Source organism: Lepus europaeus, chromosome 13 (assembly GCF_033115175.1).
Source record: "Lepus europaeus isolate LE1 chromosome 13, mLepTim1.pri, whole genome shotgun sequence".
In the NCBI taxonomy this organism is placed as follows: Eukaryota; Metazoa; Chordata; class Mammalia; order Lagomorpha; family Leporidae; genus Lepus; species Lepus europaeus.
The window spans coordinates 86,950,149-86,976,969 of record NC_084839.1 but is presented as its reverse complement, the minus strand read 5'-3'; the positions used below and the strand labels follow the sequence as shown (position 1 = coordinate 86,976,969).

Sequence of the window (26,821 nt, the reverse complement as noted above, 5' to 3'; positions counted from 1 at the left end):
AATGTGTTTAATTGGCAATGAATGTTTTTCATAGTAGGTATACAGAATAATGCTTCTGTTAATTGACATCATCCAGCCCAATAAAATCTGGTGATTTTGCAACGTTACAAAAGCTGTGCTACACTATGATCTGTTAACTTGTCAGGAAATTCCTCCTTATGAAACCAAGGGAGTGATGCGAGCCAGTTTTTCATCCAGAGAAGCAGATAATCACACAGCCTTCATAAGAATAAAGACCAATGCTTCCGACAGCACGGAGTTTATCATTCTTCCTGTTGAGGTTGAAGTTACAACAGGTTAGTGGAAAACTGAAGAAATTGCAAGTCTGTTCTGTTTTGAATACATCCTACTGTGACAAAATGAAAAATAATTGTTTATTTTTCTCTTTCCCAAGCTCCTGGAATTTATTCCTCAACAGAAATGTTGGATTTTGGTACATTACGAACACAAGGTAAGAAAAAAAGACCATCTTTGTAGGTGGTCAGAAGACAGTTGTGTGCTCAGTGCTGAGTGGTTCTGTAGTACTTTGTAGCTCGGCTGTGATGGTCGTTCCCCAGTAGCTTGTGTGATCCTGTAGGACCCTCCTTTTGGGGACCCAGAGAGTTTACAAGTTTAGACCCCGTTCCTCAGGGGGAGGCATTGCTCACGAGTGGGAAAACAAGGTCAGGGGATTCCAGAAGTTTTCCAGATGGAAGGCTGTGGTAGAAAATAGTGGTCTGGTTTCTAATCCAGCTCCTTATCCATTCAGCTGTGCTGAACAAAGGAAATGGAAACATTTACTTCTAGAATTTTTTTTTTAGGTGTAGGTTGTTATTCAGTTAATGACATAGTGTTTCCTTTGATCCCTGTGATCAAGGAACAGATTCTTACTCTAAAATGGAAAGTAACCAAGCAAGAACTTTTATTAAGGAAAAAGTAAAAATACTTACAACTTGAAATTCATTTGAGTGATTCGTAACTAAAATTGGTTATTTAGGATTGCATTTTTAAAGTTAGGTAGGCTCTTGATGTATTTCACATTATATGTTATACTTGATTTATTATTTATTCTTACACTTTGCTGGAAAACTTGAATATTTGTAATACCTGTGCTCACTAAAAAATTGTGTTCTGAATTTTGTTGGGATCTAATGATTTAAGATGGGGGATGTTCTTAAAATACAATGTGTGTGTATTAGTAAAGGATTCCTATCTGAGTCATTTTATTAATGTGATTGTCATGATATTTCACATTCTGGAATAGGTTCAATTTGATACCTAATAAGATAAGATGCTAACTTATTGTAAAGCATACCTCTTTAAGAAATATTTCTTTTCCTCAATTTTAACAGATCTGCCAAAAGTTTTAAATCTTCATTTATTAAATTCAGGAACAAAAGATGTACCGATAACAGTAAGTTTTTATTTATTTTTTCATGAATTATCTCTCCCACTTGTCATTTCTTCTAATGCTGTTTAGGGATTCGATGAGAAAATGCCGTAATTAGCTCAAGAAAACTGGCCTAACTTTTCATGCACGGTAAATGGACTGAAACAGTTTCTTTTTGAATAAGCATTTTATAGAAAAGTACAATTAGTGAAGAATTCTAAGAATGTGAATAGGAAACAAATATGGTATTGAGTTCACGTATGAACAGAGTTAAGTAAGGGCATGTTTGTTCCTTTCTTTTTTGTTGTTCACGAGTTTTAGGATTCACTGTGGGTGAATGCCGTTGTCAGGCACTACACGGATTCATTACATGGATTCCCTTATTTAATACAATTAACCCCATCAGGCACACGAGCTCTTCGTCTTCCCGCGAAGGAAAACTGAGCTTTTTTTACCCCCAAGTGACATACCCAACCACAGAAAAACTTCAGTCTCATGAAAGTATATTAGATGTACAGTGACACTTATGCATAAGTATTTCTGTTTGAAACCTAAGTGTCTGTATAGCTACATCAGTACCTACCTATGTATGTATTTTCTTGTAATACCCAAAGCCCATGTTACACCAGCGTTTTGGTGTTTTTGTCTTACTTCCTCCATTCATTCAGTGAACATTTAGTAAGCATCAGCTGTATGCAGCTGCTCTGTGAAGTCCTGAGGGTACAGGGCTCACCTTCACGCAGGGCTCCTGGGGCTCTGCTAGGTGTTCAGATTGTGTTCTAAACTCAATGGGGAATTACTGTAAGATTTGAAGCAAGAAAGTGGTGTCATCTGATTTATGTGTTGTCAAAATTCATGGTAGCAACTTTGTGCAGTGTGCACTGTGGAGGAGACCAGTTAAAGCCTGTGGCAGGGGTCCCCCTGCACAGGTGATGGAGCGCAGACTTCTCAACTTACCCAGCTTGAGTCAAACCCACCTACAGTGCAAAGAGAATCTTAAGAGGTTTTCATGTTTGCTTGAGTATTTTCTGTATAATGCAAGGCTTAAAGACTGATATCTTTTTAGAAAGGTTCATACCCCCTTCTATTTCACACATATACAGAATTTTTAGGATGGGCTAGGCGGTGCTAGATGCTAGAGATTTTTTAAATTTCCCCTTTAGAGAATTCAGTCTGTTTTTCTAAATCCTTTAGTCTTTTAAAATAAAGGATTTACTAAAGCAATAGCTCCAAATATAAGTTTCTCACCCATTTGACAGTAGGATGCCTGGTTAAGGCATTCCTAACATTTTCTGTAATGTAACTTTGAGAAAATTATTTTACTAAACATTTACAAAACACTAATGCTGTATAAATGTTACAATTAGTCTGCCTGAGATGTCTTTAGAGGAATGTTTATGTGAGGTTTCCTCGCTAACCAAGAGTAAAAATCACAGATTTTCTTATCTGTTTTACCAGTATCAACTTGATATATGCTTTCATAAGTTTGTGCATAATTTATTAAAAAATTATTACTTACTGAAAGGTTATTTGCCTTGTTTACTCAAATGCTTTTTTAGGTGGTTTCTTTTTTTAAAAAAAGATTTTATTTATTTATTTATTTGAGAGGTAGAGTTACAGACAGAGAAAGAGAGAGACAGAGAGGCACTGATTCACTTCCCAGATGGCTGCAACAGCTGGAGCTGAGTTGATCCGGAGCCAGGAACTTCCTCAGGGTCTCCCACATGGGTGCAGGGGCCCAAACACTTGGGCCACCTTCCACTGCTTTCCCAGGCCATAGCAGAGCGCTGGATTGGTAGAGGAATAGCCAGGACACAGACTGGTGTCCATAGGAGATACCAGCGCTGCAGACAGGGGCTTAGCCCACTACACCACAGAGCTGGCTCCTAGGTAGTTTCAGAATGTCCTGGACTCCTCAGTATCACTTTAATGTTAGCATTAATTGGGTCTGAATGGTGGGAGAAAAGTCTGCAAATGTATTTAGAACATATGAAAGCTGCCTTTCCTGGGAATCATGCCTTATTTTTCTAGTTCATGATTGCCTTTGAGTAAGCAACAGTGACTAATGCTAAAATAGGTTGTTAATATAAATATGTTTGTTATAAGGTAATGATCATGTAGTTTATATGGTAAGCCACCAGAATGAGCCAGCTACTTCAATATTTTGTTTCCTTGAAAAATGGGTGTTAACTGATTTAGGTTTGTTTATTGAGGGTTTTTTTTTTTTTTTTTTTTTTAACTCAAGTATTTCTTTGGTTTTCTGGTATTGTTTTGTTTTAATTTATTTGAAAGGCAGAAAGACAGAGACAGGTCATGATCTTCTTTCATTGGCTGGTTCATTCCCCAAGTGCCCACAACAGCCAGAGCTCCAAAGCCAAGAGCTCAGAACTCAGTCTGGCTCTCCCACATGGGAGGCAAAGACCATTACTTGAACCATCATCCACTGCCTCCCAGGGCATGGATTAGCAAGAAATTAGAATCAGAAGTGGAGCCAAGACTCAAACCCAAGCACCCTGTGATGGAATGTGGGCATGTTAGACACTGCATGAAATGCCCACCTCCTGGGATTGCTTTTAATGCTAGTGAATAAAGAGTTCAGACCACTTGTATTGTACATGAGTTGTTAACTGAATATTTGTTTACTATTAATATAACATTTTAAGGTAACAATGTAAAATTTTCCTCTGGTAAAGAGAATCTTAAAATGGTGTCTGTCATATAGGAAAAACATTTTTTCATCAGTGTTCTCAGCTCTTCCTACTTGCAGAGACTGTATTTTATCAAATCCCATGGCTTAGCTGTTTCTGGCGTGGTGCTGTACAGTCCGGTCATGCTGGAAAAGCGCTGTGGCTGTACTGATGAACTGCCGCTTCCAGTATGTGAGCATGCTGGGAACTGGTCCAGCACAGTAGAGCAAGTGAAGGAGTCCAGGGCCATATTTGTGCAAGTCCTCTGCAAACTGCAAAGCTTTGTAAGATTGTGTGTCTAGCGAATTGTGACTTCAAGATAAAAGTGACTGACATGAAAAAATACCATCGTTAACTGAATCACAAAGTTGTGTTTAGGTGGGATCTCAGAAAACATCTAATTCAGACCCCTAAGATTTTTTTTTAAACAGGTGAGGCAATTCAGCCTGAATGCATAGCTGGCAAGTTTCTTCAGCTCACACTTGTAGTTCAGGAGTCATAAACTGATTGCCCTTGGGTTGTTCCTTTCCTGTGGGAGAAGGGTTGGTATGGTGGTGCAGCGTAGTGAAGCTTTCTCCAAGTTGTAGTTGATCTTAAACGTCAAAGTGCTTTGTTATTTATTTATTTTTTTGGTCACTGGAAGAGATTCCAACTTTTATTTAGTAAATATAAATTTCCAAAGTACAGTATATGGATTACAATGGCTTTCCCCCCACCAATAACTTCCCTCCCACCTGCACCCCTCGCATCTCCCACTCCCTCTCCCATTCCATTCACATCAAGATTCATTTTCAATTATCTTTATATACAGAAGCTCGATTTAGTATATATTAAGTAAAGATTTCATCAGTTTGCACCCACACAGAACATCAAGTGTAAAATACTGTTTCAGTACTAGTTATAGCATTAATTCACATTGAACAACACATTAAGGACAGAGATCCCACATGAGGAGTAAGTACACAGTGACTCCTGTTGTTGACTTAACAATTTGACACTCTTATTTATGGCATCAGTAATCTCCCAGGCTCTAGTCATGAGTTGCCTTTTGAATTCGCCGACTTGGATCTTATTCCGACAAGGTCATAGTCAAAGTGGAAGTTCTCTCCTCCCTTCAGAGAAAGGTACCTCCTTCTTTGATGGCCCCGTTCTTTCTACTGGGATCTCACTCCTAGAGATCTTTCATTTAGGTGTTGTTTTTTTTTTTTTTTTTTTTTTTTTTTTTTTTTTGCCAGAGTGTCCTGGCTTTCCATGCCTAAAATACTCTCATGGGCTCTTCAGCCAGATCCAAATGCCTTAAGGGCTGATTCTGAGGCCAGAGTACTGTTTAGGACATCTGCCATTCTATGAGTCTGCTGTGTATCTTGCTTCCCATGTTGGATCATTCTCTCCCTTTTTTATTCTATCTGTTAGCATTAGCAGACACTAGTCTTGTTTGTGTGATCCCTTTGACTCTTAGACCTATCAGTGTGATCAATTGTGAACTGAAATTGATCACTTGGACTAGTGAGATGGCATTGGTACATGCCACCTTGATGGGATTGTATTGGAATCCCCTGACACATTTCTAACTCCACCATTTGGGGCAAGTCCGATTGAGCATGTCCCAAATTGTACATCTCTTCCCTCTCTTATTCCCACTCTTATATTTAACAGGGGTCACTTTTCAGTTAAATTTAAACACCTAAGAATAATTGTGTGTTAATTACAGAGTTCAACCAATAGTATTAACTAAAACAACAACAAATACTAAGAAGGATAAAGTATTAAATTGTACATCAACAGTCAGGACAAGGGCTGATCAAGTCACTGTTTCTCATAGTGTCCATTTCACTTCAACAGGTTTCCTTTTTGGTGCTTGGTTAGTTGTCACCAATCAGGGAGAACATATGATATTTGTCCCTTTGGGACTGGCTTAATTCGCTCAGCATGATGTTTTCCAGACTCTTACATTTTGTTGCAAATGACCGGATTTCAAAGGTCAAAGTGCTTTGTTTTATTTTTAAAGACACATATACATACACACAGGCATAGTCCCATCACAGAATAGAGAGAGTTGTATTTTCAGTGATTGCTAATAGCAGCATTCATTGATTAGTAAAGCTGATACAAACAGATCATTCACCTCCAGCCCCAGCTGAAGAACCAGAAGCAAGTGGGTCAAATGGGTTGCAGCACAGTGGGCGAAGCTGTTGTTTCTGGCTCTGGCATCCCATATTGGAGCGCCGGCTGCAGTCCCAGATGCTCTTCTCGCCATCCAGCTTCCTGCTAATGTGCCTGGGAAGGTAGCAGAAGGTGGCCCATCGACTTGTGTCCCTACCACCCATGTGCAAGACCAGGATGGAATTCCTGGCTTTGGCCTGGCCCAGACATGACCATTGCAGCCATTTGGGAAGTGAACCGACAGATTAAGGAGCTCTGTCTCTCTGAGTCTCCCCCTCTCTTTCTCTGTCACTGTGCCTTTCAAATAAATAACTCGTAAAAAAAAAAAAAAGTTGAAGTTTGCTCATAGAAAAAGATTAAAAAGTTGAAATGCCAAGAGCTAAGGCCAATTAAGATTTCCTGCACAGAAGACTGTTGGCCCACCTGTAGGCCATCACTCCAGGCCCTGTAACAACTTGCTAACAGCTCAGGACTAATCCGCAATGCAAAGGAAGACGCTCTAGCAGCACCTGTAAGCATCCTGATGTGATAGATCCAGTCAGTTCCCTGGGAGCATGGACAGCAGAGCTACAGGAACACTTGTTTTTCTTCACACTCTTTCGAAATGCTTCTTGTACCTCCAGGGGACTGCTGTCGTGTGTTGAGTGTAGGCAGATTTCTCCTTTACAACTGAGCTGAAGCTGCAGGGAACCGCAGGAAGAATCTGCTGACATGCTGGATCTGACCTGTTGACAAGCAGCTCTTCTCTAAGAGAAATGACAAGCTGTTTGATAAGCCCCCGAAAATTCAGTGGGTCCCTCCAGGAGGGTGTTCATTGCAAGGTCAAGATTCAGAAATGATAAAGGAAAGTTTCTGTTCAAGATTTATGTACAGTGCCACTGTTTTGTGAATGTGTATTTGTAGATTAGGATGTCAAGTGAAAGTCTGGAGCGAATGAGGAAACAAGTGTTTAGTTTGGAGTTTTGATGCCTCGCTGTTGAAGTATCACTAGGCTCTCTTCTTTAGTAACAGGAAAGGAAGTTCCGATTGAAAGTGCTCTGTGTCAGTGAGGATAATCAAAAAGAACTGGGCCTTAAATGTGCCTATTTGATGAGCATACTGTAAAGGTGTCAGCTTTTACGTTGTGTGTTGCTTTAGGTTTGTCTGTTTTAATAGAAACATCTGATTCAGTTAAGTCTAAAGCGTTCTGACATCTTCCAAGGTAAACATCCTTGCAGTCTGCCTCACTGCTGAGCCCTATAGCCAGGAGTATAGCCCTGCTCCCTTGTCAGCAGCATACCCCACTAGCACAACCAGATCTAAGCGAGGAGGAGAAGATGCCATTTGAAGTGGAATCTGTAAAACTATTTGGCATGGTGTCAGATTCATAATCGTTGTTCACCTTCAGATAGTGTGGATGTTGCATTTAGTGTTGTGGATTTTGTTAAGTGGGACCCTATCATAAGTCACCTTCTCTGATATATGAATTAATTGTTCATTTAGAAAATAAATACCTTTTGTTAATATTTTATATACTTGTACCCAGTGTATTAAATGTTTTTAGATTTTTTTAAAAAGCATTTATTTATTTATTTGAAAGGCAGAGTTACAGAGGGAGAGACAGAGAGAGAGAGAGAGAGAGAAAGGAAGGAAGGAAGGAAGAAATCTTCGTCTGCCAATTCACTCCCCAGAAGGCCTCAACAGCCAGAGCTGGGCCAGGCCGAAATTGGGAGCTTTATCCAGGTCTCCTACATGGACACGGGAGCCCAGGTACTTGGGCCATCTTCCACTACTTTCCCAGGCACGTTAACAGGGAGCTGGATTGGAAGTGAAACAGCCAGGACATGAACCAGCACCCATGTGGGCTGCTGGTGTCACAAGTGGCAGTTTAACCCACTACACCACAACACTGGCCTGTTTTTAGTTTCATACAGTTACTTATCTCTCATACTGTGTTACCCTCGGGTCATCATTTTCCTTCATACTCTTTGGAAATTACTTTGAAGTGTTGCCAGTTTGGCCCATTCCATTTAAAGGGACCACGTAAGATAAATTTGCCGAGTTTTGATTCTGCTTTACTTTTCTAGTATAAGGTGACTAAACCATTAAGCCAAAATAATGCCATTTATGTATTATTTTTTTCCTCCATGCAGAGTGTTCGACCTACACCACAAAATGATGCTATAACAGTATACTTTAAACCAATTACGTTAAAAGCTTCTGAAAGTAAATATACTAAGGTTGCAAGCATTAGTTTTGATGGTAAGTATTTGCCTTTGTCCTCTTTGATACAGTGGAATTACTGTAATAAACAGGAAAGCCTCTGTGTTGTCATCTCAGTTTGGTAATCCAGACTACTTTATAGTCAGATTTTACACTACTGCTTAGGTTGATTTATTTTTTTTCCTGTGAGCCATCATGATCTCTTATTGATTGATACATAAAAGAAAATATCATTGCTTCATAAATCTAAGCTAGTATTAGCAAGCACATTAGGTTTGGAATATCTGTAATCTAGGCTAACCCTTTCACATGTGTCAATTGCAATTTGCCTTAATTATGAAGTCATCGATTTTTGTAATTATATTGCATTTAAATTTCAGAAGCGTGTCTGAAATTGAAAAGAAAAATATTTTTGTAACATTTTTATATATTGGCCTTTATGAGCAAGGCAGATAGTTAGTCCTACTTAAACTAAAATAAAAGCCTTTATGATAGAATTGTCAAATTAGCTGTTAACTTCAAACATGTATAATAACTGTTTTGTTATTTAAACTGTTAACTGCACCCAAACATTTTTATAGTATGTTTTATTCAGTTTTGCCTACTTTAATAGAAATTTATTGTTACAAAATATTTTAAATAGTGATTTACTGGCTCCTGAAAATATAAAAAGGGCTTTTCTCATAGGGGCCATGCAAGGGAGGAGCTGTAGAGTTGACTCTGGCACCATGGCAACGCCATCCATGCTCAGAGTCCACAGCTCAGCTCCTCACAGGGTAAGAGGGTTGACTGGGGAGTTGGGGTTGGGGGCAGCACACCGAGATCATCTGGGCCTGCTCCTCACTGTAAGAGGCTTGGTAAGGCCCTCAGGCACCTGCCAGGCAGAGGTGGACTCCCTACGGACTCAGCTAGAACTCCCCAGGAATCAACATTAAACAGGCGGCATAGTATCCTAATAGAGTTGTCAGGAAGTAGAATTATAGAAGGTGTAGCTGCCACAGTTCTCTCCCAATCTGCGGAAAATTGTCTTCTATGTCACTGAGAGACCATCTTTGTGCAAACCACCCCCTCCCCCTCCCCGTGTGTGCCTCAGCAGAGGGGAGCAGCCAGGGCCCCACTTGGAGCGTTGGCCGCCGTGTTGCAGGTTGTCCCCTACCCCTGAGGGGGTGAGAGGCTCCCCTTCCGCTCCTGTGCAGACTGTTCAGCAAGGCTCTCCCGCCCTCGGATGCCTGCAGTGCGTTAGTGTCTGTCCTGAGATCATAGGATAAGTGTTTCTAGAAGATGTTACGTAAAGTTAAATACAAAGGCATAAAGAAAGTATCTTTATAAAAACAAAGGGCTTCATTTCTCAAGTGGTTTTTACCTGCTTACAGCTTTATTTATTTATTTATTTATTTATTTATTTATTTGAAAGAGTTAGAGGGAGAGATGGAAAGAAGAATCTTCTATCCAGTTGTTGTTCGCTGTCCGGATGGGTGCAGTGGCGAGGGCTGGGCCAGGCTGAAGCCAGGAGCCAGGAACTTAAAGGTGGCAGGGGCCCAAGCAGTTGGGCCATCTTCTAATTATTCAGGCCATTAGCAGAGAGCTGGATCAGAAGTGGAGCAGTCAAAAGTGGTTTTTAAATCAAAGAGAAACCTGTCTACCTTCCACCTCACCTGTCAGCTCTCTGGGTCCCCACATAGAACATGTCCCTGAGATCGCTGTCGGGAGTCAGGAAGTATCTTTATCTTGTAATATTTTCAGAATGTACGTGATTTAAACTCCATGGTGTTCACCTATCTGCCAAGCATCTTTCTCATCAAAGCTCACTATTCTTGATGATTTTTAACTGAATTTACTTGAGATTTTTCACCACTTCATTTACTAAATATAACTTAATATGATACCATGTGATGCCTAAATTATGGCACTTGGAATCACCCTTACAGCAAAACAAATAGAGAAAATTTAAAAGTATCCAGGAATGGCTAAGTAGCATGCGCAGATAAATAACAGGGTAAATGGGAATTTAAAAACCTGAAGTCGTCATGTGTACCGGTAGCAGTCTGCTGCTAGATGTCATATTAGTTCTTTGTTCTGGTTTCATCCTGAAGTTTGGTAGCACACATTTGCCTAACTCAGATATAGATTATTCCCATAAGTGTGAGTGTACCTGATGTACTTTCTTTTTCTTTTTTCTTTTTTTTTAAAGACAGGAAGAGTTAGACAGTGAGAGAGAGAGAGAGAGAAAGGTCTTCCTTCCGTTGGTTCACCCCGCAAATGGCCGCTACAGCCGGCGCACTGTGCTCATCCAAAGCCAGGAGCCAGGTACTTCTCCTGGTCTCCCATGCGGTTACAGGGCCCAAGCACTTGGGCCATCCTCCACTGCCTTCCTGGGCCAGAGCAGAGAGCTGGCCTGGAAGAGGAGCAACCGGGACAAAATCCGGGGTGCCGGCGCTGCAGGCGGAGGATTAGCCTAGTGAGCCGTGGTACCGGCCCTGAAGTACTTTCAAGGGATAAATAGTTTCCTTATTTCCTTTGAAAGGAGCATCTGACAGATACCCAGATTGGATCTGCAGACTCAATTTCTGTAATTCCAGATGGAATTATTCAAAACTGCTACAGAATCTAAAGGTTTTGGCCAGCGCCGCGGATCACCAGGCTAATCCTCCGCCTTGCGGCCCCGGCACCCCAGGTTCTTGTCCCGGTGGCTCCTCTTCCAGGCCAGCTCTCTGCTGTGGCCCGGGAGGGCAGTGGAAGATGGCCCAAGTCCTTGGGCCCTGCACCCCATGGGAGACCAGGAGAAGCACCTGGCTCCTGCCTTCAGATCAGTGCGGTGCGCAGGCCGCAGCGCGCTGGCCATGGCGGCCATTGGAGGGTGAACCAACGGCAAAGGAAGACCTTTCTCTCTGTCTCTCTCTCTCTCTCACTGTCCACTCTGCCTGTCAAAAAAAAAAAAAAGAATCTAAAGGTTTTGCTTCATTGATGAGAGCAACATAATGCAATGGCAGAAGGGGATTTGTCTCCTCTTAGACTCCTTATGCTCTCAGGGTTGCCTCAGTATGAGAAGTCGGAGCTCATAGCTCTTGATTTTTTTTTCTTGCATGATGCTACTTTATCAGTATTGCTAGCAAGACTGGTCTGACAAGGAATGTTACTTTTTTCTCAGTAAAACTAGAAACCAATGGTTCTCAATGAGCGGCAGTCTTGCCTCTCGGGGAATATTTGGAGAGATACTAATGACATCTAGCAGCACCCTGGGTGCCGATACACATCCCGCAAATTCACAGGACAGCCTCCCACAACCAAGAATTCATCTGGCCCAAAATGGTAATATCACAAAGGTAGAGTTGAGCTATCGTTGTAACTAAGACCAAAGCTGTGGCTGCTCTTAGGTGGCTTTCAATATGGTGTTCCTCCTGAATTGTGTTCGCTCGCTAATTCCTTATCTGTTTATCCCATTTTTTCCCTTCTTTGTATGAGAAGCGTATTATTTGGTTGAAAGTGTTATGAAAGTAGACTGTTTACCAACTTGAAAGCTTGAATTCGTTTAGAGTTTTTTGCCAGTCAACATAAAAGTCACACATATTCTTTGGTAGTAAAAACTGACAGATGATTTTTCATATTTGCTTTCAGCATCCAGGGCAAAAAAACCATCTCAGTTTTCTGGGAAAATAACTGTTAAAGCAAAAGAAAAGAGTTATTCTAAACTTGAAATACCATATCAAGCAGAAGTTTTAGATGGGTGAGTTTCTTTTTAAAATAAGCTTTTTAAGTTTTTTGTTTTAAATTCTGTTTTTGTACTAAATAACTGTGGCAACAATAGTAGCCAAATTCACATAAACTCAATGGGATTAGTGATGAAAAGAAAGCCTGAACTACGTAGGTGATCCTCCTCTATTTTGTTTATTTCTTACGATTTTGGTTTAAATGAACTTAATGATTCACAAATGAATCTGATTTTTTTAAATATTGACATCATTTGAACCATTTCCTTTCTGTTGTTCCTTTTGCAACATATAAGTGATTGTGGCTTGTTACTGTTTTGTCACTTGAAATGGAATCTTTTATATTCCTTTATAAACTTATAAACACTTAGAGAATTGTAACTCTTTATTAATGGGCAGTAACATGCAGGTCATTTTCTAGTGAATCTTTAACCAGTGATAGTTTAATATTCAATTTGGTAGATGTTTATTTTAAGAAAACTGGTTGCAAGTCAATGATAAACATGATTTTTTTGAAAGTAAGGGGTTTTTTTTTGATACATTCTTGATTCTAATTGTTTGATTACATATAATTCATTAGAAAATAGTCCTTTATATTTTAATATTTTATAAGCTGAATTTTTTTTTTTTTTTTTGACAGGCAGAGTGGACAGTGAGAGAGAGAGACAGAGAGAAAGGTCTTCCTTTTGCCGTTGGTTCACCCTCCAATGGCCGCCGCGGTAGCGCGCTGCGGCCGGCGCACCGCGCTGTTCCGATGGCAGGAGCCAGGTGCTTCTCCTGGTCTCCCCTGGGGTGCAGGGCCCAAGCACTTGGGCCATCCTCCACTGCACTCCCTGGCCACAGCAGAGAGCTGGCCTGGAAGAGGGGCAACCGGGACAGGATCGGTGCCCCGACCGGGACTAGAACCCGGTGTGCCGGCGCCGCAAGGCGGAGGATTAGCCTGTTGAGCCACGGCGCCGGCCCTGAATTTTGTTTTAAATCATGTAGTCAATCATTAAAATTAAAATATTATAGTTTTAATTCTCTAATAGTCTTTAGTGCTAGAAACAATTACTAATAACCAAAGAATTTAGATGTTAGATTAACATATGGAAATAAAAATCATTTTTTTTCCAAATAGTTACTTGGGATTTGATCACGCTGCAACACTGTTTCACATCCGAGATAGTCCTGCTGATCCTGTGGAGAGGCCAATTTACCTGACCAATACTTTCAGCTTTGCCATCCTCATTCATGACGTGTTGCTGCCAGAAGAAGCCAAAGCAATGTTTAAAGTAAGTCTAGGACCCCTTGTACTTCTTATTTTTCTGATCTACCAACTAGATGATGCTAATGTGTTTTTTTTTCTCTTCCATCATTTCCTAGGTTCACAACTTCAGCAAACCAGTCTTAATTCTCCCTAACGAATCGGGATATATTTTTACCCTGTTTTTTATGCCATCCACATCATCCGTGCACATAGATAACAACATTTTACTTATTACCAATGCTTCTAAATTTCATTTACCTGTGCGGGTGTACACAGGCTTTTTAGATGTAAGTATGTTGTCTACCTTTTTCTTTTTAAAGACTATTTATTTATTTCTTTATTTGAAAGGCAGAATAACAAAGAGGCAGAGAGAGAGAGAGAGAGAGAAGTCTTCCATCCACTAGTTCACTCCCCAAATGGCTGCAATATCTGATGCTGAACCGATCAGGAGCCAAAGAGCTTCTTCCAGGCCTCCCTCAAGGGTGCAAGGGCCCAAGCACTTGGGCCATCTTCCACTGCTTTCCCAGGCCATAACAAAGAGCTGGATCAGAAGAGGACTCAAATTGGCGCTCATATGGGATGCCGGCACTGCAGGTGGTAGCTTTACCCGCTACACCACAGCACCGGCCCCTGTTAGCTACCGTTAAAATTTAAACTCCCTGTCCATCTTCTGTGTGTTCAGATAGTAGGCAATCAAGTTGCATACTCTTGTTTTGCCATTATCTGTGCTCTACAAGTTGATCTAATTCCTTCCTTGTCAGTGCTTCCAAGAAACAGTAGTTTTCCCTCAGGATACATTCCAAAGCCCCCAGTGAATGCCTAAAATCAAGGGTAATCCCAAACCCCAGTCATCCCTCAGCATCTGCAGTTGATTCGTTCCAGGACCCCCTCTTGAAATACCATAAGCATGATGCTCAGGTCTCTTAAATAAAATGGGGGAGTGTTTGCATATAACCCACTCACATCCTCTTGTCTATATTAACTCATCCTTAAATTACATACAATACCTAATACAATGTAAATGTTATGTGATTAATTGTTATTTAACTGTTATGTTGTAACATTTGGAAAATAATGATGGGGAGAAAGTCTGTACATGTTCTGTATGGACAGACACAATTTTTTTTCCAGTTATTTTTGATATGTGATCCTATAAACTGTAAACATGAGATAGAATCTTAGAACTGGAGGGGTCTTCAGTATTACCCCCCTCCTTCACTTACTTTGTTTAAGTGATTACATATTTGTAATCATTCACAATGTTAATTGAAATTCCAGGCTTTTTCCTAATCCGCCTAGGGCTCCATGCACCCTCTCCTTGTTCTTTAGCTTCCTGCTTCTTTTAGCTACTTAATAGAGGCCATGGCTGTTTTCATATCTGATTGGTTCAAACTGATTTTCTTTGTATGGAGTTCTCAACTATATATGTGTGGCTATATATGAAAGTATTACATGAAGTTCATGGGAAATGGTTTTAAAACACAAATTTAGAGGCCGGCGCTGTGATGCAACAGGTTAAAGCCCAAGCTTGCAGTGCCGGCATTTCATATTGGTGCTAGTTCAAGTCCTAGCTGCTCCTCTTCCAATCCAGCTCTCTGCTATGGCCTGGGAAAGCAGTGGAAGATGGTCCAAGTGCTTGGGCTCCTGAACCCACGTGGGAGACCCCAAAGAAGCTCCTGGCTTCAGTCGGCTCAGCTCCCACCGTTGCGACCATCTGGGGGGTGAACCAGCCGATGGAAGACTCGCTCTCGCTCTCGTTCTCTCCCTCCCTTCCTTATCCTCTCTCTGTCTCTACTTCTCTCTCTCTCTGTAACTGTCTTCAAAATTAAAAAAACAGAAAAGAGAAATTTATCTGGTGCAGAAAAAATTTTATATCCATACATAATTATTTTCATAACATGCTTTTTTCATGATTTTTGTATGCATGGATTTCAAAAAATTTTTGCATTGAAATAAAATCTTTTAATTCATTTTCCATGAACCTTCTGAAGTATCCTCATAACCATATATACATAAAATACAGAAACTATTTTATCTTTAACATTCTATTACATAAATATAATTTTATATTTAATCTAGTTCTTTTATATCTTCCCAGTACTTTGTATTGCCCCCCAAAATAGAGGAACGTTTCATAGATTTTGGAGTACTGAGTGCTACAGAAGCAAGTAATATTTTATTTGCAATTATAAACAGCAATCCAATTGAGGTAAAAAAAAAAATCTGTTTTTATTCTAAATCACATTTAAAGATTTTATGCTTGTGTTGTGGTAATCACTTTCTTCTATTTCTCTTTTTTTAAGTTGGCTATAAAAAGTTGGCATATCATAGGAGATGGTTTATCAATAGAACTTGTAGCTACCGAAAAAGGCAATAGAACTACAATAATTTCAAACCTTCCAGAATTGGAAAAATCCTCTCTATCAGACCAGTCATCGGTAAGTAGACTTTCTTACTGTTTCCTTATACTAAGATGAATGTCTGCACTGCAAATAAAAGACCATTGCTGTGTTGCATTCCTCAGCCCATAGTTTCATGTGATTCATGATCGCATGGATATTTGGTATTGAAGAGACCTTACTGGTCATCTGCTCAGTCCCTCCTTTTGAAGGCACTGAAACCCAGAAGGTTCATTAAGTCCAACCTTGGCATAAAAAGTTCTGTAGTGAGCACAATTTAAATTATCTTTTGTAACAAAAGTACATTACAGGAGAAATCCTCCTGGAGATCCCAAACCAACCCTGTATACATTGAGTTTACTGGGGGGAAGAAAAAACAAAACACAAATAGCCTTAAACATTGGTAGACAGCATTTTCAATTATATAATGATATTTCTTTCCAGTTTTCGGTACTGATTAAAAAAAAAAGTATCAATGAGGCAAACATTGTTTGATCCCTATGTGAATCTGCCTATGTGCTTTTACTCCTAAACACATGCAGTTGCTCTTAAGCGTGCAAGATAAGACAAATGCATCTCTTCTTGGCCCTTACCGCTATTGAGACAGGAACTCGGAATTTAAGCCTAGTGAGAAAAGAAGTAGTGGAATCAGCTTCTGCAGACAGGGTCGTCACCTGTCTCATCTGCAGGTTAGGACAGAACTTCTCAGAAAGGAAAAGCACATGTCCTCATGCACAGAGGTTGCTGACTGTATTATCCCATGGAACACCATAGATGTGGTGCTTTGATGTGTCCCAGTCCCAGCTGCCAGGAGGACGTGACTGCTCACATTCCAGAGCTACATTCAGAACCTGAAGCAGACCCGATTGTGTGTGCACTTGTGCCCCCACGTGTCACTCACTCCCTAACCCTCAGACAGGACTGTGGGTGATAAGTACCTCTGCTGGCAGGAGGACCATGCTCCTCCCCAGCATGCAGCTGGGACTCTGACTGTTCCTCCTTGAACCAGCTTTCTCAGAGGTGGCCCAGGGAGTCAGTGTGGCAGCTAAATGGCAAGGGGTGGGCACTCTTTTGAGATACTTATACATGATGATGTTGTAACTCTGGGTGTTGGAGTTGTGTGTTAGTAGGTAAGAGTCAGTTTATCTATAGCCGTCTTTCATTTTAATAAGAAACTGCAACTAACAAGACTAATGAATGATGTCATTTCATACAGGTAATATTAGCTTCAGGCTATTTTGCAGTGTTCAGAGTCAAACTTACTGCAAAAAAACTAGAAGGGATCCATGATGGAGCCATACAGATAACAACAGACTATGAGGTAAGGACTTTATGGGGATTCTTGTATGGTTTTTTGTTTGTTTGCTTGCTTGTTTGTTTGTTTTAAGTAGAAACAGAAAGCTTAAGTTTACTCAAAAAGTGATATTTATCAGTTTCATATCTTAAAAACTGAGCTTTTGCAAATAGTTTACAGAAGACTGATGCTCCTTAGCTCTTAGATTTCTGATAAAACACAAACCTCATAACTAAAAAAAACAACTTCAGAAAAATGCCATTAGCACATTCAGAACTGCTCTGTTAGAAACGTGCTTACAGCTGGTCATGGCCTTACACAGGGCTGCCTGGATTTCCTGGCTTGCATGTCTCTGATTGTCAACGTGATCATAAATACACTCTTTTGTAACATTTCTAAAAAGGAGAGTAAAATCAGGAAACCACGTCTTGATTTGAGTTCTTAGCTTTGTGTTTATGTGAGTCATTCATGTCAGAGGTCAAAAGAGATGATTAAGCTTGTTCAAGACTGGGGTTAGTGCTGCATGCAGTGAAACTTTAAATAGATATATTTTTGCCAAACGTAAATATTTTTAATATTTAAAAGTCAATCACTGCTAAATTCAACAAAATGTTACCCTATCTTCATCCATGTTTTGAGCACATGCAATCCTCACATAAAAAAAATCTAATTGTTGGCCGGCGCCGTGGCTCAACAGGCTAATCCTCCGCCTAGCGGCGCCGGCACACCGGGTTCTAATCACAGTCGGGGCGCCAGATTCTGTCCCGGTTGCCCCTCTTCCAGGCCAGCTCTCTGCTATGGACCGGGAGTGCAGTGGAGGATGGCCCAAGTGCTTGAGCCCTGCACCCGCATGGGAGACCAGGAGAAGCACCTGGCTCCTGCCTTCGGATCAGCACAGTGCACCGGCCGCGGTGGCCATTGGAGGGTGAACCAACGGCAAAAGGAAGACCTTTCTCTCTCTTTCTCTCTGTCTCTCTCTCTCACTGTCCACTCTGTCAAAAAAAAAAAAAAAATCTAATTGCAAAATAAATAGAACTGGTCTGGGGCCAGCATTGTGGCCCAGTGGGTTAAACCACCACCTGCCATGCTGGCATCCCATGGGAGGATCGGTTCGAATCCCAGCTGCTCTACTTCTTGTCCAGCTCTCTGCTAATGTGCCTAGGAAAACAATGGAAGATGGCCCAAGTGCTTGGGCCCCTGCCACCCACATGGGCGATCCAGATGGAGTTCCAGATTGCTGGTTTCAGTCTGGCACAGCCCTGGTTGTTAGAGCCATTTGAGGAGTGAACCGTACTATGAAAGGTTCTCTCTCTCTCTCTCTCTCTCACTCGCTCTCTCTCTCTCTCTCTATATATATATATATATGTATATATACACACACACACATATATGAAAGACATATATATATGTGTGTGTGTGGGTATGTATATCTGCCTTTCAAATGAATAAGTAGATCTTTATTTAACAGAATTGGTCTCTTAATAATAAGTTATTTGTTGGGAGAATGTCAAATTAATTCCTCCAAGTATGGAATTTCAGACTTAAGAAAAGATTTTAATATGGATAAAAATAAGAGAAAATATTCTAAAGAAGTATCTTTGTGAGTTACTAATGATGTGTGAGTTGGGATTCTGACACTAAGTATTTGACTCATTTTTTAAATTAAAGTCTGTTTCTGTATACAGACAATAGAGAACTGGCTGTCTAACTCTAGAAAATGAATTTTCCATCCATTGTTTTAACAGTATAATTTGGCTTTCCTTTTAAATCCTTGTAGTTTGAAAATTCTGTCTTTGCCGCTTCCCCATTGTTTAGTCTTACTTACCCTGTTTTTCTTGGGTAATTGAGAAGGCACAGCAGTTTATTATATTTCATTCCATTTTATGGTGTACATTGGACAAATTAAAAGCATCTATGGTTGAATTTAATATTGGTTTTGAGTTGATTCTTGCTAGCAGAAGTCCCAAAGTGAATTTTTTAATCCCAAAAAGTAATGCAATAATCGTCATTTCATGGTGTCTGCTGCTTCACTCCACAGATCCTGACAATCCCTGTGAAGGCTGTGATCGCCGTGGGTTCCCTGACTTGCTTCCCTAAGCATATGGTTCTTCCTCCTTGTTTTCCAGTAAGGCAGTTCATTTCTAGATTTTTTTTTTCTTTCTAACCTTTTCCTGTTGCTTTTACCGCTGTCTTTCTAGAATTAAGTGGTAAAGTCAGTTATTCTTTATTGTTTATTATAAGACAAGACATTCCAGTGTTTTGGAAGAAGTAAAGAAGAATAAGACATAATACAGTCTCTTCCCTCAAAGTTTTCTATCTAGGAACAGGCATTTAGCCTAGCAGTTGAGATACTCACATTCCACATTGGAGTACCTGAGTTTGATACCTGGCTCCATATCCTGGCTCTAGCTTCCTGCTAATGCACACCTCAGAGACAGTAGTGATTGGGTCCCTGCCATCCACAGTAACTGTGTGTGTTTGTACACATGAAGTTGGCTATAAGAAACATACACCTTATTTCTGACCTCTTCATTTCAGGACTGAATTGGTATCTTTTCAATTACTTTGTAATTTAAATATGACTAAAAAAAATTTAAGCCCAGTGCTAGGTCATTGAGCCCAAGGACTTCTGATGGTTTCTGGGCCCCTCTAGACGATAGTAGTTGTTTCATATGTGGTCCTGGAGTACTTTGGAAATTACTGCTTGTAGTAGACCTCAGATTGTGCCCTACATATTTCCTTGCAGATTGGCCTCAGCACTGACACTGCGATCCTTTAGAAAAGGGTTGAGGGATCTTCTCTCCCCAGTGGCCATCATCTAGGAGAGGAACAAAGCGGTAGAGGAGGAGCACAGGGAAGAGTCGGCTCATACGTTTGCAATGTGCTTAAGTGTTCTGAAGAGGGCCCACAAATTGAAGCAAGGCGGGGGCGATGGGGACATAGAAGAGTCAAAACGATGGTCTAGGGTTTGAGCCTGGAGAGCAAGGAGAAAAGCAGTGGAAAATCAGGAAAAGGTAGTGCCTCTACGGGGATATGGGGCAGCTAATTCAGGACAAACTGGGAGAATGTAGATGTATCTGCTACCCTGTGACAGGAGAAACAGGATGTTGCAAAATCTTAACACTGTACATGATAAAAATGAAATTTAAAATTTATCTCCTTAAAATATAAATTTTGAGCTATAGATGCAGCACATTTAAGTATTTAGTCTTTAACTCCTCTTTTATTTATTTATTTTTTAAGATTTATTTATTTAAAAGGCAGAGTATACAGAGAGGGGGAGAGAGAGACAGGTCTTCCATTCACTGGCTCCCTCCCCCAGTGGCCACAACGGGCCAAGGCTGAGCCTGACTGAAGCCAGGAGCTTCCTCCCAGTCTTCCTACCTGAGTGCAGGAGACCAAGCACTTGGGCCGTCCTCTGCTGTCTTCTCAGGCCATTAACAGGGAGCTGGATTGAACATGAACCGGCGCCCATATGGGATGCCAGAGTCACAGGTGGGCAGCTTCCTGCCAGGGAGGTGCAACACTGAATGAAGCTCCTGGCTTAGGACTGGTCCACTTCGTTCCAGCCATTTGGATAGTGAGCCAGCAGATAGAAAATTTCTCTCTCTCTCTCTTTCTCTCTTTCTCTCTCTCTCTCTCTCTCTCTCTCTCAACTCTACCTTTTAAATAAATACATAAATCTTAAAAAAAAAAAAAAGAAAGAAAGAAAGAAAGATCGTAGCAGCTACTATGGCATTGGATACCAAAGGGTTATGGAATGACCAGAGCATTGTGGACTTTTATTCTAGCACTACCAGTGAATGGATTTATGACTTTGAACAGCTCACTTAGACTTCTCTATTCCTTTGCCTCCTCATATGTAAAATGTGGACAATCAAAAATACCAATACTTGTAGAATTGTCCAAAAAATTAAATAAGTAATGCACACAGAAGGCTTAGCATAACTGTTGGCTCATAATCTTTTCCTAGCTCAATAAAAATTAATTTTCGTTCTTCACCACAAAGTACTCACGGTTTTAGATTGTGTCCAGCATTTTGTAACCATGCTCTGACATGACACCAGCTCCTTGGGTCTTTAAATGTTCACCTTCCTAGCCGGCCGCGGCTCAATAGGCTAATCCGCCTGCGTAGCCGGCACCCCGGGTTCTAGTCCCGGTCGGCGCGCCAGATTCTGTTCCAGTTGCCCCTCTTCCAGGCCAGCTCTCTGCTGTGGCCCGGGAGTGCAGTGGAGGATGGCCCAAGTGCTTGGGCTCTGCACCCCATGGGAGACCAGGATAAGCACCTGGCTCCTGCCTTTGGATCAGCGTGGTGCACCGGCTGCAGCGGCCTTTGGAGGGTGAACCAGTGGAAAAGGAAGGCCTTTCTCTCTGTTTCTCTCTCTCACTGTCCACTCTGCCTGTCAAAAAAAAAGTTCACCTTCCTGTCATTCCACTGTGTACTGAGTTACCAAACTCTTGACGCCATTATTCACGCATAAGAACTTGGTTCCTCTGTTTACCCTCTCAGTCAGTGACTCCTGAATGCTCAGATCCTGGAAGGGAGTAGTTCACTTAGAAGAGAGCAGATGTGGCGGAGTGAGGAGTCCCATGCGTGGAGTAAATGAGAAGGCATTTGTGTTGGTTTTGAACTGCTTCACATTAATTTTTCAGATGTCTTTTAATGGCTTTCAGAACCAGATATCTGCCAGAGTTACGGATCAACTTTGTATAACCAGATTCTGGAAAATCTGTTTATCAGATGGAGAATACTAGAGCTGACAATGATGTCTCAGAATAAACATTTACGTAACATACAGTTTCTCAGTACTTGAATAGAATTACAAAAGGGACGTCTGTGTGCACGCCTCTTTTGATTGGCACCGCCACACCCTGCGAGGGGTATAGTCCTCACAGGTGTGCAAGCCTGGGTGACTGCCAGAGGCACCACCTGTGCATGCTGCTCTGGTGCTGTTCCCACTGAGACGGCGTCTGCCTCATGCTAGGGAGTTTTGTTCTCACAGGGCTGTGAAATGAGGGGTAACTATTCTTCCTGTGTACTCTCTTAGCTTCTGCATTTTTAATAGCAGATATTTTAAAGGTTTATCATTTTAAAAATTCCAGATAGGTAGAGATCATGTGTACAAAAAGATAAGATTCTGTATTCGTTCAAAGGAAGGTAAAAGATTGATATAGTCTTACAGAGGGTTCTTCATCATTTTCATTTTTATTTAAAATTAGTACCTAGCAAGAGAAGTCATTGGTTATGAAAGTTTAATCTGTTTGCTGTTTTAATAAGATACTTGATAAGCTATATTTTTCAAAGATGTCTGACTGCTTTTTGATCACTCAAATGGTACTCTCTTTCACAAAGAAAATACTTTTTTATCGTTTGGGTTTAGATTTTAGAATTTAGTCATTTCAGGGCGCCCTTGCCATAGAATAAACAAACCTGGCCGGCGCTGTGGCTCAACAGGCTAATCCTCCGCCTTGCGGCACCGGCACACCAGGTTCTAGTCCCGGTTGGGGCACCGATCCTGTCCCGGTTGCCCCTCTTCCAGGCCAGCTCTCTGCTGTGGCCAGGGAGTGCAGTGGAGGATGGCCCAAGTGCTTGGGCTCTGCACCCCATGGGAGACCAGGAGAAGCACCTGGCTCCTGCCATCGGAACAGCGCGGTGCGCCGGCCACAGCGCGCTCCCGCGGCGGCCATTGGAGGGTGAACCAACGGCAAAAGGAAGACCTTTCTCTCTCTCTCTCACTGTCCACTCTGCCTGTCAAAAAAAAAAATAAGCAAACCTTACTTAACAGACTGAAAAAAAAAAAAACATTCTGTTTAACTAAACTTATTTGTGTTCGTTCCTTAGTGGCATCTTCAAATGACTCTGTGGACATTTTTACTTCAGTTCATTTTCACAACATTGTAAAAATTTATCCTCTTAGTTTTTATGCGAGTGTTTTGGGCTCTTGATTACCAATTTAGAGATTATCAACAGCTGAGAATTCCAGTGTCTTTTGGGCTTTGATTTCCTAGAAGTATGCTTGTCAGCTCTATATGTGATGTTGAGAAAATTCAGCCATATGCAAATGAGTTTCTTGGTTTCCTTCCTTCAGGGGAAGATGGTTCATCAGAGTTTAAACATTATGAACTCCTTCTCACAGAAGGTGAGGATACAGCAGATCCGATCTCTGTCAGAAGATGTACGGTTTTACTACAAGCGCTTGCGGGGTAATAAGGAAGACTTGGAGCCCGGAAAGAAATCAAAGGTTTGGAAATGTTAGATTTTTGAATTTCAGTAAATTCCTGTTTTGTTATTGTGACCTCCCATGCACATGGGATTCATGGTTCTCCTGTGCCTCTTTGTAGATTGCAAACATCTATTTTGACCCTGGACTGCAATGTGGGGATCACTGCTATGTTGGCTTGCCTTTTCTGTCCAAGTGTAAGTTATCTTGCTTTTCTCTCTCACGCCTTCCCTCCCACAAATACCCTTTTAATACAAGGTTGTGCTTTGTAAAGTCTATCCCTGTCTCTTGGTATAGAAATCACTGGAAGGATTTGGTAAGTGGATGTAGATGTAGTGCCGGGTCTGTCATAACATGTGTTTCCTTGTTTTAGCTGAACCCAAAGTACAGCCAGGGGTAGCCATGCAAGAAGATATGTGGGATGCTGACTGGGATTTGCATCAAAGCCTGTTCAAAGCCTGGATGGGAATAAAGGAGAGTTCAGGTCATAGGTGAGTGGCTTTATTTTAAATATCTCAGCTATCTTTCCATGTTTGAAACATCTCAGTCGACGTGTTTTCTAAATCTTAACACTAGTCTTATATTAGGTTATTTTAGTTTATAGCTGAGAAAATATACCTAAGAAAGTTATTATGGGGCATCTTATCTTGCCATTTTAATTGTATATTGCTCAAAAATATACCCACTACCATTTTTCTCTTTTCTCCAGTGCCTTAGATACTTCCTTAAAGTCAAAGAAACTATTTGAAGTTGTCTTAATGTAGGATGACTGCAGTGTTCACCTTAATCACAGCCATTTGCATAAGAAAGAGTTTTAATCTACCACTGACCTCTGTGAAAGGCAAGGAAAACGTTTTCTAGGTTTATTCCCACCGTAGGAGAACGAGTGTCTATTTGCCCCTTGTGAAAAGAACTCCCCCTCCCTTTCTGAGTGCTGAGCTGGTAGGGGCATGCCAGGCCTGCTGCACATGGGCTGCTTGCGTGTCATTGGCAGGTGGGAAATGTGCCAGTGACAAACCAGCACTGCCCTGGATGTGAAAGCAGAGCTGTATTTGGTAGTATAGAAATCGAATCTTCCCACCTACTTCAGAAAAGAATTTGACTAGAATGATGATGTGACAACTGATGAAAACTGCGCTTCTCTTTTGGCTGATCGGGTAGCTGGTGACTGGCTGTGTTAGTCTCCAGACCTTCCAGACCAGCGCTGGTCACTGAATCTCAGCGATTGTTATCTGAACTCTGCTGTAAAGTTTTCTCCTTAACATGGTTCAAACAAGTACAGAGCAACTTACCCGAATGGACTTGCCAAGCGAGCTCTTATTAAACCTTGGCTTTGTACCACGTGTTTCCACAGTGGACATTATAAAGTACAGGCAAGCTCCACCTTTCAGTATCCAGTTATGAGTGAGTAGCTTGAAGTGCTGCCCACGCTCAACTGCTGGGGAACCTCTTCACCACCCTCTCCCACCCCTCCCTCCAAGATGCCTGCCTGCCTCCCTCTGTGTGCCTGGCACCCCGGTGTGTCCACCCCATGCCACCAAGTCCACAGTGAATGTGCCATTTTTCCTGCTCCTCCCTTTATGTTACCTTGTCAGTGTGTGTGATACAAAGGATTTCTGCTATGGATCTTAAAAAACCTGTGCTTACCGATGTTAGAGTATCACAATCCAGTAGTATAAAGACTAAAATAATCTTCAGTGTTTGCTCCCAGGGACCTTGGTCCCTTTTATAATGTTTCCTTGGGGAATGCATTCTGAGTTCTAAACAACTGGCTAATAAACACTCGTAAGTAGGGAAATACTCAAATGAGGTCCTTATTGCTGCTGAAGACTTGGCATGTCTGCTCAAAACCCTTAGGTGCTTTGCCTCTTCGACTGATGCCTTCATTGTAGGTGAGGGTTGTTTTTGTTTGCATAGAGGGGAGAAAGGCCATCTGCCAAACATCACAGCCGCTGCTCTGCTCACTCAGTTGTGACTGTCTTAGCAGCCTTCTCCTGCTCATGTAGGATCCTTTAGGACCTCCATAAGACCCTTGGTTCTTTGTATATGCCTGGATAAGAGTCCAGGTTTTCTTATTGGGTTTATGTTTTTCAGGGTTTTACAACATTTAACAGGATTGCAAATTAACGCTACTGAAACTGTTTATAAGATTTGTCATCCTTTATATAACAGTCCAAAACAATACAGGTGATTAGTGATACATGATTTTGGTAACTCTGTGCCAAAACAGAGACATCTTCACATAGCATTAAAAACAGAGTACAATGAATATTAGAGCAAATAAACCTGTGGTTTTTTTAGTGTCAGAATAAAATTTCTCAGTTACATAAGCCTTAAGAGAATTTGTTGTGTTCAGAAAATTCAAACATTTCATGTTGATACCGTTACTTATAAATCGTTTTTCTAGACTGAGTGCTATATTTGAAGTCAATACAGATCTTCAGAAAAACATCGTATCCAAAGTTACTGCTGAGCTCTCCTGGCCTTCCATACTCAGCTCACCCCGGCACTTGAAATTTCCACTGACCAATACCAACTGTTCTTCAGTAAGTATTCAGAGTAACGCTGCTCTTAAGAATCAGTTTGTAAGTTACTGTTGATTTTTTCTATAGAAATCTTTTACTTCATGTTTCATTACTTTAAGGAAGAAGAGATTACTTTAGAAAATCCTGCAGATGTCCCTGTCTATGTTCAGTTTACTCCTCTGGCTTTCTATTCCAACCCTTCAGTCTTTGTAGACAAGTTAGTGTCAAGGTAAGCACTGCTTTAGATAATGGTATATATGATATCACATGATCATTCTGCACACTTGAGACTTTACTGAAGCTAATACAGTCCTAGATTGAACCTAAAAAGATGCTGGACCTCTGAAGTAGAGAGAAGGTACTGGAGAGTGAAGCTGATGTTAAGCATCTAGAAAAGCTTTCAATTTAAGGCAAGAAAAATAGTGTGGGACTCCCTCCTGAGTGATTTGAAGAGAGAAAATCAGTGGAGCCCTTCCCCTTTTTTTTTTTTTTTTTTTTTACTTTAAAAAAGTGAACAAAATATTAATTACAAGTTGTGGCCTTTAATTTATTAATCTGATAATATTGATCTCAAAATCTGCCAAAAGAATTTGCAAATAAAGCACAAATTTAATTCTCTGTTATTATGATGCTGTTTATGAAGGAAATATATGTGCATTTTTAATTTTAGGTTTAACTTGAGTAAAGTGGCAAAGATAGATTTGAAAACACTGGAATTCCAAGTCTACAGAAACAGTGTAAGTATTCAGACTTCATACTAAAACAATTATAGAAATGATCAATACCAACATGAACGAAAACTATTGACTGCCCTTATGTTTGGCTGAAGAGCAAAGTTCCTGGAGAAGTCAGAGCAGTCCAGTGATTATCTTAGAGACAGAAAAGGGTGGGTGAGATTTAGTTCAAGGTGAGGCACACTGAACAGAAGGTTCCTGCTTGCAAGCATTTGACAGTCAGCCAGGAAGGTTTATAATCATAGCTACCAGAGGTTGTGAGAGTATACAG

At 40.9% G+C, this 26,821-nt stretch overlaps 1 protein-coding gene across 2 annotated transcripts in view; it reads left to right on the top strand.

The window, feature by feature from the left end:
- TMEM131 (transmembrane protein 131) overlaps positions 1–26,821 on the top strand; it is a 172,928-nt gene that overhangs the window by 109,609 nt on the left and 36,498 nt on the right. For both annotated transcript variants that reach the window (XM_062209925.1, XM_062209926.1), the window contains exons 9-25: positions 146–296; positions 395–451; positions 1,332–1,393; positions 8,352–8,460; positions 12,037–12,145; positions 13,249–13,402; positions 13,494–13,664; positions 15,476–15,586; positions 15,681–15,815; positions 16,993–17,097; positions 19,109–19,195; positions 23,160–23,312; positions 23,413–23,488; positions 23,665–23,782; positions 25,699–25,837; positions 25,936–26,045; positions 26,487–26,553. In XM_062209925.1, the coding sequence (XP_062065909.1) occupies positions 146–296; positions 395–451; positions 1,332–1,393; positions 8,352–8,460; positions 12,037–12,145; positions 13,249–13,402; positions 13,494–13,664; positions 15,476–15,586; positions 15,681–15,815; positions 16,993–17,097; positions 19,109–19,195; positions 23,160–23,312; positions 23,413–23,488; positions 23,665–23,782; positions 25,699–25,837; positions 25,936–26,045; positions 26,487–26,553 (1,914 nt within the window). The remainder of the gene's footprint in view (positions 1–145; positions 297–394; positions 452–1,331; positions 1,394–8,351; positions 8,461–12,036; positions 12,146–13,248; positions 13,403–13,493; positions 13,665–15,475; positions 15,587–15,680; positions 15,816–16,992; positions 17,098–19,108; positions 19,196–23,159; positions 23,313–23,412; positions 23,489–23,664; positions 23,783–25,698; positions 25,838–25,935; positions 26,046–26,486; positions 26,554–26,821) is intronic.